The sequence below is a fragment of the Pristiophorus japonicus genome, chromosome 4 (assembly GCF_044704955.1).
Source record: "Pristiophorus japonicus isolate sPriJap1 chromosome 4, sPriJap1.hap1, whole genome shotgun sequence".
Classification (NCBI taxonomy): domain Eukaryota; kingdom Metazoa; phylum Chordata; class Chondrichthyes; family Pristiophoridae; genus Pristiophorus; species Pristiophorus japonicus.
The window spans coordinates 24284974-24302633 of NC_091980.1; the positions used below are offsets into that span (position 1 = coordinate 24284974).

General features: G+C 45.2%; 1 protein-coding gene across 4 annotated transcripts in view; it reads left to right on the forward strand.

Annotated features, from left to right (window-relative positions):
• Positions 1 to 17660, forward strand: part of arap3 (ArfGAP with RhoGAP domain, ankyrin repeat and PH domain 3) — a 277068-nt gene that overhangs the window by 233275 nt on the left and 26133 nt on the right. For all 4 annotated transcript variants that reach the window (XM_070878032.1, XM_070878034.1, XM_070878033.1 and 1 more), the window contains exons 18-24: positions 4036 to 4248; positions 5683 to 5788; positions 7250 to 7397; positions 10682 to 10750; positions 12174 to 12248; positions 12777 to 12894; positions 16962 to 17090. In XM_070878032.1, coding sequence (XP_070734133.1) covers positions 4036 to 4248; positions 5683 to 5788; positions 7250 to 7397; positions 10682 to 10750; positions 12174 to 12248; positions 12777 to 12894; positions 16962 to 17090 — 858 coding nt within the window. The remainder of the gene's footprint in view (positions 1 to 4035; positions 4249 to 5682; positions 5789 to 7249; positions 7398 to 10681; positions 10751 to 12173; positions 12249 to 12776; positions 12895 to 16961; positions 17091 to 17660) is intronic.

Genomic DNA, 17660 nt, shown 5'->3' on the forward strand with positions numbered 1-17660 from the left:
TATTCCAGCACCTATTTTCTATGTTTCTATGTTTTCCTGCTCCCCATTGCTACAGTTATACAGGGAATCGCTGAGGCCACACCTGGAATACTGCATGCAGTTTAGGTTTCCATATTTAAGAAAGGATATACTTGCTTTGGAGGCACTTCAGAGAAGGTTCACTAGGTTGATGCGGGGAGATGAGGGGGTTGACTTATGAGGAAAGGCTGAGTAGTTTGGGCCTCTACTCATTGGAATTCAGAAGAATGAGACGGGGTCTTATCGAAACGTGTAAGATTATGAGGGGGCTTGAAAGGTGGATGCAGAGAGGATGTTTCCACTGATGGGGGAGATGAGAACTAAAGGGCATAATCTTAGAATAAGGGGCTGCCCATTTAAAATTGATATGAGGAGTAATTTCTTCTCTCAGAGGGTTATGAATCTTTGGAATTCGCTGCCTCAGACAGCTGTGGAAGCTGAGTCATTGAGTAGATTTAAGACAGAAATAGACAGTTTCTTAACCGATAAGGGAATAAGGGGATATGGGGAGCAGGCAGGGAAGTGGACCTGAGTTTATGATCGGGTCAGCCATGATCGTATTAAATGGTGGAGCAGGCTCAACAGGCCATATGGCCTACTCCTGCTCCTATTTCTTATGTTCTTAAGTTCTTACTAAGTTCGACACACATTGAATGAGTCAATCAGTGTTGCAATCTCTTCACTGGTGCATATATTTTGCTCATTTGAATGTCTAGATGAGGTTACCAGCGGTCAGACTGGCCACTTGGGTTTTTACTGGGTCTCCTTGTCTTGTGTGGGCACTGTGGGAGGCCAGTGGCCGAGCTCTGTGTGCACACAAGGCAGGAACATGCGCATTTACTTCACCGTTGCTCTGCTCACCTTTCAGAGCAGCTGAGCAAAGGAAGAGAAAGGGGAAAAAAAAGATTTCTGCGGCTAATGAGAACATAAGAAATAGGAGCAGTAGTCGGCCATATGGCCCCTTGAGCCTGCTCCTCCATTTAATACCATCATGGCTGATCTGATCATGGACTCAGGTCCACTTCCCTGCCCGCTCCCCATAACCCCTTATTCACTTATCGGTTAAGAAACTATCTCTGTCTTAAATTTATTCAATGTCCCAGCTTCCACAGCTCTCTGAGGCAGCGAATTTCACAGATTTACAACTCACTGAAGAAATTCCTGCTCATCTCAGTTTTAAATGGGCGGCCTCTTATTCTAAGATCATGCCCTCTAGTTCTAGTGTCCCCTATCAGTGGAAACATCCTCTCTGCATCCACCTTGTCAAGCCCCCTCATAATCTTATGCGTTTCGATAAGATCACCTCTCATTCTTCTGAATTCCAATGAGTAAAGGCCCAACCTACTCAACCTTTCCTCATAAGTCAACCCCCTCATCTCCGGAACCAACCTAGTGAACCTTCTCTGAACTGTCTCCAAAGCAAGAATATCCTTTTGAAAATATGGAAACCAAAACTGCATGCAGTATTCCAGGTGTGGCCTCACCAATACCCTGTATAACTGTAGCAAGAATTCCCTGCTTTTATACTCCATCCCCTTTGCAATAAAGGCCAAGATTCCATTGGCCTTCCTGATCATTTGCTGTACCCGCATACTGACCTTTTTATCTTTCCTGCACCAGTACCCCCAGGTCCCACTGTACTGCAGCACTTTGCAATTTTTCTCTATTTAAATAATAACTTGCTCTTCAATTTTTTTCTGCCAAAGAGCATGACCTCAACGCAACTGATTTCTGATGTAACTGTGAACCCTCTCGTAGTCCGCCCGGTCTGATCTGCTCCTGTTTTGATCGCTGCCAGCTCCCGATACCCGCGTTTCATTTATTGTTGAGGGAATCTGCTCCGAGCGCTGGTGTCACTGGTGTTCTTTACAGCACAGAGCGAGGAGGGACAGATGGAGAAGGGCTCGGACAGAGCAAGGAGGGACAGAGGGAGGAGGGCTCGGATAGAGTGAGGAGGGACAGAGGGAGGAGGGCTCGGACAGAGCAAGGACAGAGCGAGGAGGGACAGAGCGAGGGCAGAGCGAGGAGGGACAGAGTGAGGAGGGACAGAGCGAGGGAAGAGCGATGAGGGACAGAGGGAGGACAGAATGAGGGAAGAGTGAGGAGGGACAGAGTGAGGACAGAGTGAGGACAGAGTGAGGACAGAGTGAGGGCAGAGGGAGAAGGGACAGAGCAAGGAGGGACAGTGCAAGGGCAGAGGGAGGGCAGAGGGAGGGCAGAGGGAGGACAGAGGGAGGACAGAGGGAGGACAGAGGGAGGAGGGACAGAGGGAGGTCAGAACGAGGACAGAGCGAGGACAGAATGAGGACAGAGCAAGGGCAGAGCAAGGAGGGACAGAGGGAGGACAGAACAGGGGAAGAGTGAGGAGGGACAGAGGGAGGACAGAGTGAGGGCAGAGGGAGGAGGGTCAGAGCGAGGGCAGAGCGAGGAGGGTCAGAGGGAGGACAGAGTGAAGGCAGAGGGAGGAGGGACAGAGGAAGGACAGAGGGAGGGCACAGTGAGGGCAGAGGGAAGAGGGACAGAGCGAGGAAAGGACAGAGGGAGGACAGAGTGAGGGCAGAGGGAGGGAGGACAGAAGGAGGACAGAGGGAGGACAGAGCGAGGGCAGAATGAGGGCAGAGGGATGAGGGAGCGATGACAATGACAGAGGGAGGACAGAGCGAGGAGGGCTGCTGCTACAACTGCCGCTGTTCCTTTGGCCAGACCTCTCGCTGCCAGGTCCACTGTCGGAACTCTTAAGGATTCGGACTTGATGCCAATTGGTCACAGTGAATCTTTTATTAGTACACACAGCAGACAGCGGTAATTTACAGTTGTGAATGGTGATTACCCGTTCTGTCGCTGGACAGAGAAGCATGTGTCATTTTCTTCTTTAGCTCAGTAGATGTTAGGCTCCCGCCAGCATCGCAACCACCGGTATGAGCTGGATATTCCTCGTGGATCTTCTATCTCTGTGCTTGAATGTTCACAAACCCTCTTCTTTTATCCCCCAAAGTTCTGATCATATGAATAAAAAAGTCCAAGTGTGCTTTTCCGCCTAATGTGTAAACTATTGTTTTAACATTTCTTATTAAGTAACTTCATCATATCTTGAGTTCATTTGCAGCAGACTCCCTTAACTGTCCATCTTTACACACATATTTGTATTAGTTAATAACAGGATACATTCAAGGTCAAAGCTCATTCTTGCCTAAAAATACTGCTCATTCAGCAAATAGCTATAAATTTTTAAAATTCTTACAGGGTCCTCCTCTCCGATCTCCCACCTTCGAATGCGCAAGCTCCGGATACCCAACGCGTGTCCTCCAGTTCTGAGACCGTGAACCAGGCGCTTTATATCCCTGGGCAAGAGAATGACCCGGAGGCAGAGAGGTTCCACCTGGCCAAAGAGCATCTCTGTGGGCTTGTTCTTACTCAGCGGCTAGGAACCTTGGCGGACCCCTTAAAATCTTCTCGCAGACCCCCGTTTGTGAACCCCTGGTCTATGGTGTGGTCTGTGTAGAACCAGTGTTGGGAGTTGTGTAAAATCCATGTTCGATCTGTACACCTTCTCTGTTGTCTCCAAGTAGATTCAATGCTGGGCTCATCATTGAACCCAAGTTGAGTGGAAAAGAGAGTGTCTCACTGAATCTGAAGTGACCCACGCCACCATAGTAGGACTGCAAGTGATCTTTTGCCCACTATCGCTAAATGAGTTAGAAGCTAAAAAGTGGATAATGATACGCTCCTTGTACCCCAACAACAACAACTTTATTTATATAGCGCCTTTAATGTAGTGAAACGTCGCAAGGTACTTCACAGGAGTGTTATAAGACCAAAAATTTGACACCAAGCCTTATAATTAGGGATTGAACCAGAATGAAATGGCATTAGTGCAACAGAGTCAATGCTTCTGCTTTATCTACTTGCACCTTGACTGCAGACAATGGACTTCCACAATTATAGACTGTTGCCCAGGTCCAAGGCCCGACCTTCACTGTTCAGTCAAACACAGTATAGCAGTGTCGTTTCTCATAGGGCTGTGCCACGAGGGGATTTACAGGAAGAACGGAGCCAAGTCGCGCATCAAACTCCTGATGGACGAGTTTCGAAAAGACGCCAGGAATGTGAAGCTGCGGATGGGGGAGCACTTTATCGAGGACGTCACCGACGTTCTCAAGAGGTTTTTTAGAGAGGTCGACGACCCGGTCTTTATGATGGAACTCCACCCGCAGTGGAAAGAAGCTGCAGGTAGGCTGCAACATGTTGCAGTGTCGTTGGGAAATGTGATTCAAATTAATCGCTGTGCATTCCTTTGCTGTTAATTGGTCAGTCTGTTTGATGTAGCTTGGGAGTCAACAGGAGTAGTGACAACTGTGCATTCCCAGGAGCTGTCTGCTTACAGTGGCGTTTTGCCACTTGTATTCTGCCTCTCACATTAGCACTTTTTGTGAATGAGTTTCAACACATTTATTATATGGCAATCCATATAGACTGCAAGCCCCAAATTTGAATGCTCATCCAAGCCACAACCAAAAGCAAACTTGCATTTGCCCCTCCTAAGTTTCAGCTTTAGAAAATTGGGATTATCAGGTTAGTTCACCAATCCTGTGTTCCCAACAGGGAATCTCGCTTGACAAATCAGAATTTAAAAAAAAAATAATTATTATTTTTAATTTAAGCTAACAAAAATAATGTGGTGTTGTGTGTTTTGGGGGCTGTTTCTCATTCATAATAAAGGGAACTCCAACTTGCGGAGTTCCCATTATTATGAATGAGAATATGCTTTACCTGATTGGCTGCCCAGAGTCATGTGACTGCAGCTCCAGGCCTGTGCATGTCTCGACGTGCAAGCGCTGCGATGCGCAGTCAGTAGAGGCCTCAGGACCGGGAACTCGCGTGGGTGTAGCAGGATAAGATAAGTGCGCATTTTTAAAAAGTTTTTTACCCCATTGCCCGCGGGAAGCAGCCGACCGGGATTTCTGGGCCAATATAATTTTCAGGGTATTTGCCATGTAGTAGGAAAAACATATTTATTATTTGTGATCTATTTTCTTCTACTTGTCTTATCACAAAAAATAAATTGCTTAAACTATTTCCCTTGATGTTGGCCTCATTTCAATTTAAAAGTCGGTATCGCTTTATATATAGAGATATTCTTCTGCTTGCGAACTACTCCAGACCCACACCCGCTGAAGGCCGACTAAAGATTAATCTCAGTCCTTCTCCCAGCTCTCCTGTCGCAGATTAGCTCAATGAGCTGCCAATCAAACTATATGATTTGCTTCAAGAGATGTCGGGGAATTAATTTGGGGCTCCTTAAAGTAGAGGATTAATAGGATGACGGATGAGTCAGGGAAGCACTGGATAGATGCTTTCAGACATGGACTCTGATTGAAGTTGACCTGATGGACCAAATAGTCCATTCCCCCTGGATACTTTGTTCTTTTGTATATTCTTATGTTTTCTTCAATTTATACATTTAAAATTTCACACTGAGGAAATAACATATTGTGCTTTAAAAAAATCATATCTGCACTGTTATCAGCAATTGTCTCCAATAGATACAGACAAAAGAATGAATGTAGAACATCAGGCACATGCATACTAATAGTTTTACAGGACCTGCACGCACATCGCAAGAAGCAAGTCAAAATGTTGTGACTTGGTTTGCCTCTCTTTCAGAGATTCCTCACAAACTCCAGAGACTGAAGCAATACAAAGAAATCATTCAACTGCTCCCTCGAGTCAACAGAATGACTCTTGCTGCTCTGATTGGCCACCTGTACAGGTTGGTCTCCTTTCATTTATCAGTTGTGTATCGTATCCCAGGGATAGGTGAATAGTTACTATTAAAGGGATGATGTTTACTTGGAAAGAGCCTTTCAAGAAAATGTTATCACCAACAATCAAGCTGCACAAGATATTGCAACTGCTGCAAGAAGTTTGTACAATAACCACCAGACTGGTTTCCTGAGGCAAGGTTTTGACTGTACTATTCTTTACTGTCCTAGGACTCAAATATTAACCCCAAAACCTCCTCTGTGAGGTGGGGCTTAGACCTCCAATTGGCTCACAATATAATTCCATCTGACTCTATAAATTTCTTACTTTTATGACTTATTTTACATAAAAGTAAGCTATAATATATTGAACAAAAGCAAAATACTATGGATGCAGTTCTGACAAAAGATCATGGACCTGAAACGTCAACACTGTTTCTCTCTCCACAAATGCTGCCTGACCTCCTGAGTGTTGCCAGCATTTCTATGCTCATAGTTTTGGTTTCCATATTTACGAAAGGCTACACCTGCTGTGGAGGCAGTTCAGAGAAGGCTCACTAGGTTGATTCCGGGGATGATTGGGTTGACTTATGGGGAAAGGTTGAGTAGGTTGGGCCTCTACTCATTGGAATTCAGAAGAATGAGGGGTGATCTTATAGAAACGTATAAGATTATGAGGGGACTTGACAAGGTGGATGCAGCGAGGATGCTTCTACTGATGGGGGAGACTAGAACTAGAGGGCATGATCTTAGAATAAGGGGCCGCCTATTTAAAACTGAGATGAGGAGAAATTTCTTCTCTCAGTGGGTTGTGAATCTATGGAATTTGCTGCCTCAGGGAGCTGTGGAAGCTGGGACATTAAATAAATTTAAGACAGAAATAGACAGTTTCTTAAATGATAAGAGGATAAGGGGTTATGGGGAGCAGGCAGGGAAGTGGAACTGAGTCCATGATCAGATCAGCCATGATCTTATTGAATGGCGGAGCAGGCTCGAGGGGCCATATGGCCTACTCCTGCTCGTATTTCTTATGTTCTTATGTTCTTATATTAAAATTGCATTGTGCTGCCACCATAGTGCATATTGTTACATCCAGCAATGAATGTCAATGATTTGTGTCTTCAAGACATGGTTTCAGAGCAGAGATCAGGGTGGGATTTAGAGAAACATATAGAGCTTGTATTCCTTATGCATACACCAGGCTAACAACCTTTTGTTAATGGAGCAGTCCCATGGTCAAGCTCAATCTGTGCTGTAATATTGTAGTTTTCCTGTTCATCAACTAGAGAGTGCAAGAAATCTAAGACACTGCAACTCTGCAATTTCTGTAGTCCTGTTTGGACCTCAGGTTGAGAATTTTTCTCTTGGCCCAGAAACCTAGAAAGCAGCACCTAGATTGAAGTAGGAGAGGTACGTTCATCCCACTGTATACGAGCAGAGTTTTAACTTCCATCTCCCCATATGAACAGGGTTCAGAAATGCGCAGACTTGAACCAGATGTGCACCAAGAACCTGTCGTTGCTTTTCGCTCCCAGCTTGTTTCAGACGGATGGGAAAGGGGAGCAGGAAGTGAGGGTGCTTGACGATCTCATTGATAACTATGTGACGGTGTTTGATGTAAGTAACTACAACTGGATTTTGCCATGAATACAATTTCACGGTATAATGTATGCGCCTGTGAATATGCTCACAGGTTTGTAGAGCTGTTGAATTGTGAGTGGCTTAGCCAGTCACGTGATGTTCACAAGACTCAATAAAACCCCAGTCAGTTGGGTTTGGGGGATCCACAATGTGGCATGTGGATGTGAGCCTAGTGGATGAACTGGTAATGTTAAGTGTGATTGTTAAACCTTTGTTAATAAATCAGTTAGTTCTTAATAGCAATGTGTTGCTATGAATGCTTAAGCAAAGAACCCATGAAGCAAATACATTACACGTGGGGGAAGGGGGAAGGGGTGAGGAAACATGTATTTTTTCCCCCTTAATGCTGTGTCTGTTGGATCATATGGGGATCCGGGTTCTAACACGAAAAGATATACGGCATAGTACAATAATAGGGCATTCCCAGAAACTCTTAGGCAACCGAGATGGAAGGGAATCGGCAATGACTGGGATGTGACATTAGCTAGTTATATGTGGGATGTTGAATGTTTTGCATAGTTTTTGTTGAAATTTACAAGCATGTGCTAAACACTGCAGCTCAACCTTAGTGCCATGGTTCTGTTGGACTGCAGGTTGACAATGTTTCTGTTGGGCCAGAAAGCCAAAAAGCAGTGCCTATATTGAAGTAAGAGAGTCCTGTCCATCCCATCGTATCTGAAAGGCTTTTTGACCAGTCCTACTAATCTCCTCCCCAGCATTTGTAGCCAGTTATTTTCTTGGGGTTCTGTTCCACGGGTAACTGCTGATGGCTGACAGTGTGCCTAAGTGACCATTCTGGTTTGAGCCTGGATAATGAACATCAGCAGATGGCATTACAGCAGAGGCAAATCCTGACCTTTGCTCAACAACAGCATAGACACTTTCCAGCCAAACTCATTGCATGGCGAGGAGAAGCAACTTTGACTCTCCTAGTCTCCCCTCTCTAGCCCAGCGAAGGGTCTCAACTGGCTGAAAACCCCAGAGAATTCAGACTCATGTTCTGTCTCTGTATCCTATGCGCTGTCATAAAGGGTGACAGAAAAGAAATACAAAAAATATTATTGTGTTAAGGAAAGACTGGATTGAGCAGGAAAATGCGACACATTGAAGCGAGGAGGTGGGTGCCTTTGGATGATTTTAATCGACATGTGTCATGTTCCACCATCACTCGCAATTTGCTTGATTGTCTTATGATGTCAGGGAGGAATCTCAACAGCAACAACGACTTGTATTTATATAGCGCCTTTAATGTAGTGAAACAACCCAAGGCGCTTCATAGGAGTATTGTGAGCCAAAAAATTTGACACCGAGACACAATGGAGAAATTAGGGCAGGCTTGGTCATAGAGGTAGGTTTAAGAAGTGTCTTGAAGGAGGAAAGAGAGGCAGAGAGGTTTAGGCAGGAATTCCAGAGCTTGGGGCCTAGGCAACAGAAGGCAACTATCTCCAACAGTTAGTGTTGAAATTGGTCAAGTCTTTTCCCACCCGGGAGTGAGCAGTACCAGAACAGGAGATGCACCATCTGGTGGACGGATTGGCCACTGATAGGTTTGACTTTTTTCCCCCTCCTGTTGTCTGTGTCATGTGTGTTAAAGACAAAATAAAATCATCCATTACTCAGCGGCAATAGCAAGTTGACCTGTGTGCATGCATGTGAGAAATTAGGTTGGCTTTTCCCGGTTGGAATCGGCTTTTTATGGTCAGCGCCTCTAGCGTCACTAATCTATTTTATGGTCTTTTTCACTTTTATTACCCTTTCATTGTCTCACTGAGATTATCTCCATCTAGCATCCATTGACTTGCTGGTCTTCTGCAGCTGTTGTTCAAAACCCATTAACTGCCGCTCCACGGACGGACACAGCATTCCCGAGCCTATTTCTAACCGGTTATTTGCCCATTCACGTCTCCCCCGCTATTGCTCTGACCTTTAAAGCAGCTTTGTTTTCCTTCAGTTCCTTATTCCGATGAAGAGCCTTCATCCAAAATCTTAACCTGTCTTTTTTCAGATACTGACCACCTGCTGTGCTTTTATTCCAGTTTTTCGATACCCTTAGGTATTTTTGTCCCCTTTTTACCTTTAAATCCACAGTCACCTCCATCTTGGGTATTTTCGCCAACCTCTTTGCAGACTCTCCATCACTTTATAAGTACTACTTGCTTTTTAAAAATAATTAAATGGCATCATTTTGCTCAAGTTCCCCCTCAGTAACTTAGTCACTTTCTTCTTCATCTGCCCACCGGGCACCTCTGAACTGTGAGGGCAGACAACCGGCCTACTGCTGCCCCTCAGTGTTTTCTTTAGTCAGCGGCCTGAAGATACCAGAGGCCATCGAGGGGGAATGTGTCTCCCCTCTAATTTTCCCATCTGGCTGCTGGCTCCGTTCAGTATGAAATGGAGCACGAACAGAAATCAAATTGAACAGGACCTGAACCCACGTCCACCCTTGAGAAGAGTGCATTCATAGAATGATATAGCACAGAAGAAGGCCATTTGGCCCATTGTGACTGTGCCGGCTCTTTGGTAGAGCTATCGCATTAATCCCACCCCCCTGCTCTTTCCCCATAGCACTGTAAAAAAAAAAAAATTCCTTCAAGTATTTATCCAATTCTCTTTTGAACATTGCTATTGAATCTGCTTCCACCGCCCTTACAGGCAGTGAATTCCAGATCACAAAAACTCACTGCGTATAAATAATTGCTTCCTCATGTGACCTCTGGTTCTTTTGCCAATCACCTTAAATCTGTGTCCTAATGTTTTGTGTGGCTCTACAGCTGCACAAAGAGAGTCTTTTGCTCACCACTTTCTTTCAACAAAAAACAACTCGAAAAAGACTTGTGAAAGTTGATTAATTAAAACAATAAGGCCATTAGATGTTCCACTTCATTGCATGAAGGCTCTGGGCCTGCTCAGGCCCCATCCATCCCAGAATCCACCTCTGCTCGCCAAGTTTTCAGAGTCAGTGTATTAAATGTAGCTCCCCTCACTCCACCTCGCCCTCACCCACCGCTCTCCCCTCCCCCTCCCCCTCCTCCACGACTCTCCCCTCCCCCACCACTCTCGCCTCACTCTCCCCCTCCCCCACCACTCTCCCCTTACCCTCGCCCTCCCTCTCCCCCAGCAGTCCCTTGCGCCCTTGTGATCATGCTTTCAGATGGCCCTTTCACCTATTCCCTGGTTTAGAGAAGTCTGTTAATAGGAGACACAGATGGTAAATTACCAAAGCCCCTGTGTGACTCTCTGTTCTGTGTTGTTTGTGACAGATTGACGATGACCATGTGACACAGATGGATTTGGAAAACAGCTTAATCACTACGTGGAAAGATGTGCAGGTGGGTGGTAAATCAAACCTCTTTACAGAGTGATGAGTGGTCAGCATCATCAGCTTCGAGAATGAGAGACCCCAGGCTTACAGGGAGCAATGAGGGCATTTGTAACCCAGATTGGAGAATGTACAGCAAACTCCAGCTAAGCTCGCATAAGAACTGAACAAGTCAACAACAACAACGTGCATTTAAATATTGCCTTTGACATAGTAAAACATCCCAAGGAACGATTATCAAACAAAATTTGACACTAAACCACACAAGGAGTTATTAGGGCAGGTGACCAAAAGCTTGGTCAAAGACTACCTAGGCATTGCATCGCAGGAAGCTGGAGTCCACTCTACTAAACAGTTCTTGGCTTAGGCCTTACTTGATCTTAGCCCATGGTGGGGGGGATCACGGTCCAACCCAATCTCATCCTCATTCATGATCCACATGGTCACACTTTCCTGCAAAAATCACTGCACCATAATTGGGAGCAGGAATCCTGGCTGACTTTTCTTTCAGACGGCACTTCAGTGCCATTCTGAGAGAGCGCTGCGTTGTCAAACGTGTCGTCTCTCAAATGAGATGTTAAGTCAAGGGCCCAGTCGGCCCCTTCGGATGGATATAAAAGGTTCCTTTGTGATTCCGGAAGAGATGTAAAATGGACGGCTTAAAAGTCTCAATTTCCAAACAGTAAGGGTGTAGGAAAGAGGAGGAATGCAGTGGCCTGCTTGGAGCTTAGGAGGAACAAGAGAGGAAATCTCAGTGTAGCACTGACTGTATTGATATAATAAACATCAAGGAAGGTTGTGATGGGGTTTGAAAAAGGTTCAACACGAGAGCTGAGAGATCGCCGAGCTTATGACTAAACATTTAATGTGAATTTGCTCATGAGTGGGAGAGAGGTGCGAGAAGAGTCTGTCCAGATAGGAGAGCATGATTTAAGTCTTGGATACACTTGGACTTCATAAGAAGAATTTATTGAAGGGGGCAAAACGTTTTGGCATGAAAGCTGCTCGGAGATGTGGGAGTTCTACTTGAGGCAGGAGATTGTAGGGAGCGCCCGAGTGTCGGCAGATGAAGAAGAACTAAGAGTGGAGATGGGTTATGTTATGACCATCACAAAGCCTGGGGAGTGCTCACCTGTTTGCTTGATATCATGTTGCACGAGGATTTCAAGAGAGGGAAAATAATAATAAGCATTCTCTAAAGAAATTGATAAAGTTATTATTGTGACAATGTCATTTTATTTACAGAAGGAATGGTTTAATTGAGCTGTGATAGAATCATTGCATGTCACATGCAGATCATATTTCAGTCCTGTGCTTCCTTGGTTACCCACTCATTGAAAGCCTGGATAAGACGACCTCCTAGATTGATGCATTACAGAGGTGTGAGTCACAAAGAATATATCTTCCCTAACAACGTTTTGTTTGGCTTACAGCTTTCCCAGGCCGGGGATCTGATCATGGAGGTATATGTTGAGACAAAGGTGTCAGACTGTTGCATTACGCTCAAGGTGAGTTCGAAATGTGCGACAACTGACCACCAATTCCGCGGAGCAGACAATAAGGTTTCAACTCAAGATTCTCGATCCAACCAAAAGAGACATTGCCACTTGTGGCGATTTACTTGTCTTTAGTGCAGCTTTCACATTCCAGTTACACCATATAGTTTGTTAAACAAAAATATAAAAACAATATTGCTAAAACAGAACAAGTTTGGCCCATTCACTATTTATCAGGGTTCACCTACCAAGGCACATGAGTGATTACTGAGGGAGGAGTGAGGGGAAATCTGGTGGAATCGTTTATCACTGACAGGATAATAATGAGAGATAAATGACCAGAGAACACCATAAAAGCAGACTATCTAAATGATATTCATTTGTGTAGAAAGGATTTTGCAGTTTGCCGAATAGGTGGGTGCATGGAGACTTATCCTGTTTCTAGAAGTCTTTGTGTCACAGAGTAAAATGGTGGAATTGTGTGTCTTTAGCGTCACTGTCACGGAGTGGTTTGGTCTGATGACACACCTGCATTTATAGGTATCACCGACAATGACATCAGAGGAACTGACAAATCAGGTGCTAGATATGAAGAACATGATAGCTGGAGAAAAGGAAGTCTGGGTCACCTTCGAAGCTATTGAAAATGGTGAATTGGGTGAGTCCAAATCCTTTACACTGGGTGTATATTTTAGAACTGCAGCAGGCATGAAAGTGTGCCCATTATTGGTTTGGTTACCGTCTTTAAATACATCATTGCAACAGAAAAGAAAGAATTACAATTATATAGCGCCTCTCACGACCACCGGGCGACGTCTCAAATCGCTTTACAGCCAATGAAGTACTTTTGGAGTGTCGTCACTGTTGAAATGTGGTGGCCAATTTGCACACAGCAAGCTCCCACAAACAGCAATGTGATAATGACCAGATAAACCGTTTTTGTTATGTTGATTGAGGGATAAATATTGGCCAGGTCACCGGGGATAACTCCCCTGCTCTTCATCGAAATAGTGCCATGGGATCTTTTACGTCCACCTAAAAGAGCAGACAGGGCCTCGGTTTGACATCTCATCCAAAAGACAGTACTCGACTGGAGCATCAGCCTAGATTTTACGTGGTCAGTCTCTAGAGTGGGACTTGAACCCACAACCTTCTGACTCAGCAGTGAGCATGCTACCCACTGAGCCACTGGATGACACAAAATCTTTGGCTTCCCCTGCTGGCCCAATGGGTAAATGCATCATAGTTTATGCTGCTGAACCAATTTGATCTGGAAGGTTCCATGTTCATCCCAAATCTGTGCGTGGTTCGTTAACTTCAGCCAATGGTTGTAGGGTTGCTTGTATTGGGCCTTAAGCCACCCCCTGGATAGAGGGGAAAATCAGCAAGGGCTCTCGTTCCAATCTGCTACTTTACCAGTTCCCTCTTGGACAATGTGGGTGTATATTTAAGGTCGGTGGAGCCTGGTCTCCAGTCATCTTGGATCCTCTTGCCACTGGACCAAGACCTTGCTCCATCCAGCCCGTGTGATGGCTGGTGTGCAACGGCCACCCCACGTTAAAAGAGTTCATGCACAGGCATCTTCCACCATTTAAAATTAATTCATCAGTTACCTGAGTACTCATTTTTAATGTGGAAGCAAGTCATCCTCGACCCCGAGGTACTGCCTATGATGATGATGATATTTAAGGTGAGGACAGGACTTGGCAGAGCTATAATGCTGCACTCCCACTCCCCCCATGACCAAATAGCCTTCCAACATTTTGGGTTAACCCAAGAGTGGTCACTTCAGAGAGCTGCTAGCAATAGTGTGAAGAGTATTTTAGTGTAACAGTGAGCTGTTCAGGAAGGAGTAGGGAGAAAATAGATGGCATAAGAAGATACCGAAGGGAAAAATTGCAAACTTTTATGAACTGAACTGTTTACCACAGAGGCCAAAGTCTGGCAAATAAGTTTTGAATCTCTGTTTCAGAGATTGCTGCCTGATAAACCTGATACAAGAGTAAACAGTGCTTTGCTGATAGGATGCAGGCATACACAAAGAATACTGATTTAACACAAGACCCACATCAGTGGATTATGAGGAGAGATGACACGAACTAAGCTTGTATTTGCTGGAATATAGAAGGCTAAGGGGTGATGTGATTGAGGCATTTAGGATTTTGAAAGGGATTGATAGGGTAGAGAGAGAGAAACTTTTTTTCTGCCAGAGGGGGAATTTAGGACAAGGAGATAACCTTAAAATCAGAGCCAGGCCATTCAGGAGAGAAGTTAGAAAGCACTTCTTCACACAAAGCCTGGTAGAAGTGTGGAACTCTCTCCAACAAAACACAAAAGATGCCAGCTCAATTAATCACTTTAAGTAGATTTTTGCTACCCAAGGAATATGGAACCAAGGCGGGTGGATGAAGTTAGATCGCAGATCAGCCACGATCTCATTAAATGGTGGAACAGGCTCAAGGGGTTAAATGGCCTACTCCTGTTACTATTAATCTCATTGTTAAATGAAAACTAAAGTACTGCAGGTTAACTTAGTACCGATGCTGTAAACGCCAGTCTGTATATCATACCTGGTTGCAACTATATACAACCGGTGAACCCACTGGCACAACTTATACGACAATATATTTGAGAGATTTACCCAGATTGTTTTAAGAATTGCAGATGTTAAAGAGACTAGATGATGCAGTGCGTTTGCATACTGTCCTTTCGTCTCCTGAGGTATTAGCTTTCTATTCAGCCATGACTGATCCCTCTTCTATAGAATGGCAGTTGGGACCCTTATGTTAAATAAGGTTGGGCACGATCAATCCAGTTCTAACTGGGTTCGGTCCACAGAATAACAGAGAAATGGAAAAATGTTATACAGGCTCAATAAACTGAGGCAAGGCTTATGTTGTAAGGGGAGACTGAAGCACAGAATCTATGCCGACACTCCAGTGCGGTACAAAGGGAGCCCACTGCACTGGCAGAGGTACCATCCATCGGATGAGACGTTAAACCGAGGCCCCGCCTGCTCTCTCAGGGGGACATAAGAGATCCCGTTGCACTATTTCGAAGAGCAGGGGAGTTCTCTCCAGTAACGTGGCTAATATTTATCCCTCAACCAACATCACTAAAACATATTTTCTGGTCATTACCACATTGCTGTTTGTGGGAGCTTGCTGTGTACAAAATGGCTGCCATGTTTCCTACATTACAATAGTGACTACACTTCAACAGTACTTCATTGGGTGTAAAGCATTTTGAGAATTCCTGAAGCCATAAAAGATACCATATAAATGCAAATATTTATTTCTATTGTAGCCTAGGCAAGCTTCCACTCTGTATCCAATATTTGCTGTTCAATACACAGTCCACTCCTTCCTCTCCAGTACCAACCTGAACAGCTCACCGTTCACTTATATACTGGTTAACATCAGGTTTAGCTCGTTAACTGCCACTGGCTGTTCAGTTGATACTAAGCATATTATTAATCAGTTACATTTCCATCAAGGCTTACGACTCCTGAAAACTCAATGACAAATTTAATGCCTTGTACTTTGTCCCTTATCATCATCATAGGCAGTCCCTCGAAATCGAGGAAGACTTGCTTCCACTCTAAAAGTGAGTTGTTAGGTGACTGTACAGTCCAATATGAGAATTATAGCCTCTGTCACAGGTGAGACAGAGAGTCATTGAAGGAAAGAATGGGTGGGATTGGTTTGCCACACGCTCCTTCCATTGCCTGCGCTTGTTTTCTGCATGCTCTCGGCGATGAGACGCGAGGTGCTCAGCGCCCTCTGGATGCACTTCCTCTACTTAGGGCGGTCTTTGGCCAGGGACTCCCAGGTGTCGGTGGGGATGTTGCATTTTATCAAGGAGACTTTGAGGGTGTCCTTGAAACGTTTCCTCTGCCTACCTTGGGCTCGCTTGCCATGTAGGAGTTCCGAGTAGAGTGCTTGCTTTCGGAGTCTTGTGTCGGGCTTGTGAACAATGTGGCCCGCCCAGCGGAGCTGGTCGAGTGTGGTCAGTGCTTCGATGCTGGGGATGTTGGCCTGGGCGAGGACGCTACTGTTGGTGCATCTGTCCTCCCAGGTTTTGCAGGATCTTGCGGAGACATCGTTGATGGTATTTCTCCTGCGATTTGAGGTGTCTGCTCTATATGGTCCACATCTCTGAGCCATACAGGAGGACGGGTATCCCTGTAGACCATGAGCTTGATGGCAGATTTGAGGGCCTGATCTTCGAACACTCTTTTCCTCAGGCGGCCGAAGGCTGCGCTGACGCACTGGAGGCGGTGTTGGATCTCGTCGTCGATGTCGCTTAAAAGAGCGATAAATACTCACTTTGGCAATGAGCATATTAAGGGATATGGAGAAATGGCAGGGAATAGGGATTAAAAAGGGAGAATTTCTATGGCTAACAAATTATAAGGTAGATCCTAAGGCATGCCAGAGACTTGTACATAGAATCTAGGCTGACTGGATCAGTTTTCTGTTAAGCTCTTTGGGACATCCTGAGGTCATGAAAGGCTTTCTGAAGGTGAACATACAACACAAAAGTTAAAATCCAGTTCACTTGTTGCCATATACTACTGACCTTCACATTGTAATTGGTAGGACGCTGTTCTTGTGATGTTATGAATGTTGGTTTGTGAGAGCTGTGTGACCACAACAGGCTTGCTCTGTCTGACCTTGCTCCCTGCTTATTGCGTGGTTCACCAACATTCCATCATCTCCACAGAGCGCCCTCTCCACCCTAAGGAAAAGGTTCTGGAACAAGCTCTCCAGTGGTGTAAGCTCGCGGAGCCCAGCTCGGCCTATCTGGTGGTGAAGAAACTCCCCGCAGGAGAAGGAGGAAATCTTTATTCGGGTAAAGGCTCATACGTCAGACAAATACGTCAGACGCACAGTGCACAACCTACTTCGGCTGTGAAGGAGCGGCAAATCTGGGGCCTACTCTGCACACAGCCTCGTCACCTGCCCAGAGTCTGAAATTAAAAAGAACTGGGCTATTTCTGTGCTCTGTGCTGTCTTATTTGGGCCTACGCTACACATTTGCTTAAATAAAGTTAGTTGTGCTGATGAGTGATAACAACACTGATGGGCTGAAATTCACCTTTAGCCGGGGCACAAAACGGGGATTTAAAACTCGGGCGGGGTGTGTAAAGGATGGTCGATTGCTACCACCCATTGATACCTCCGCTGAAGTTGAATCTGACGGGGATTGTGGGCGGAATAAGGTTTTGTTCCATTTGGTCAAAGCTCATTGATCAGCTCATATCAGGCACACAACATCACTGTCAAGTGTGTTGATGAAATTACTTCCCACATGCACCAACTGAAATGTAAATCTGTACTGTGTACAGTTTTGGTCTCCTTACCCAAGGAAGGATATACTTGCCATAGAGGGTGTGCAACAAAGGTTCTCCAGACTGATTCC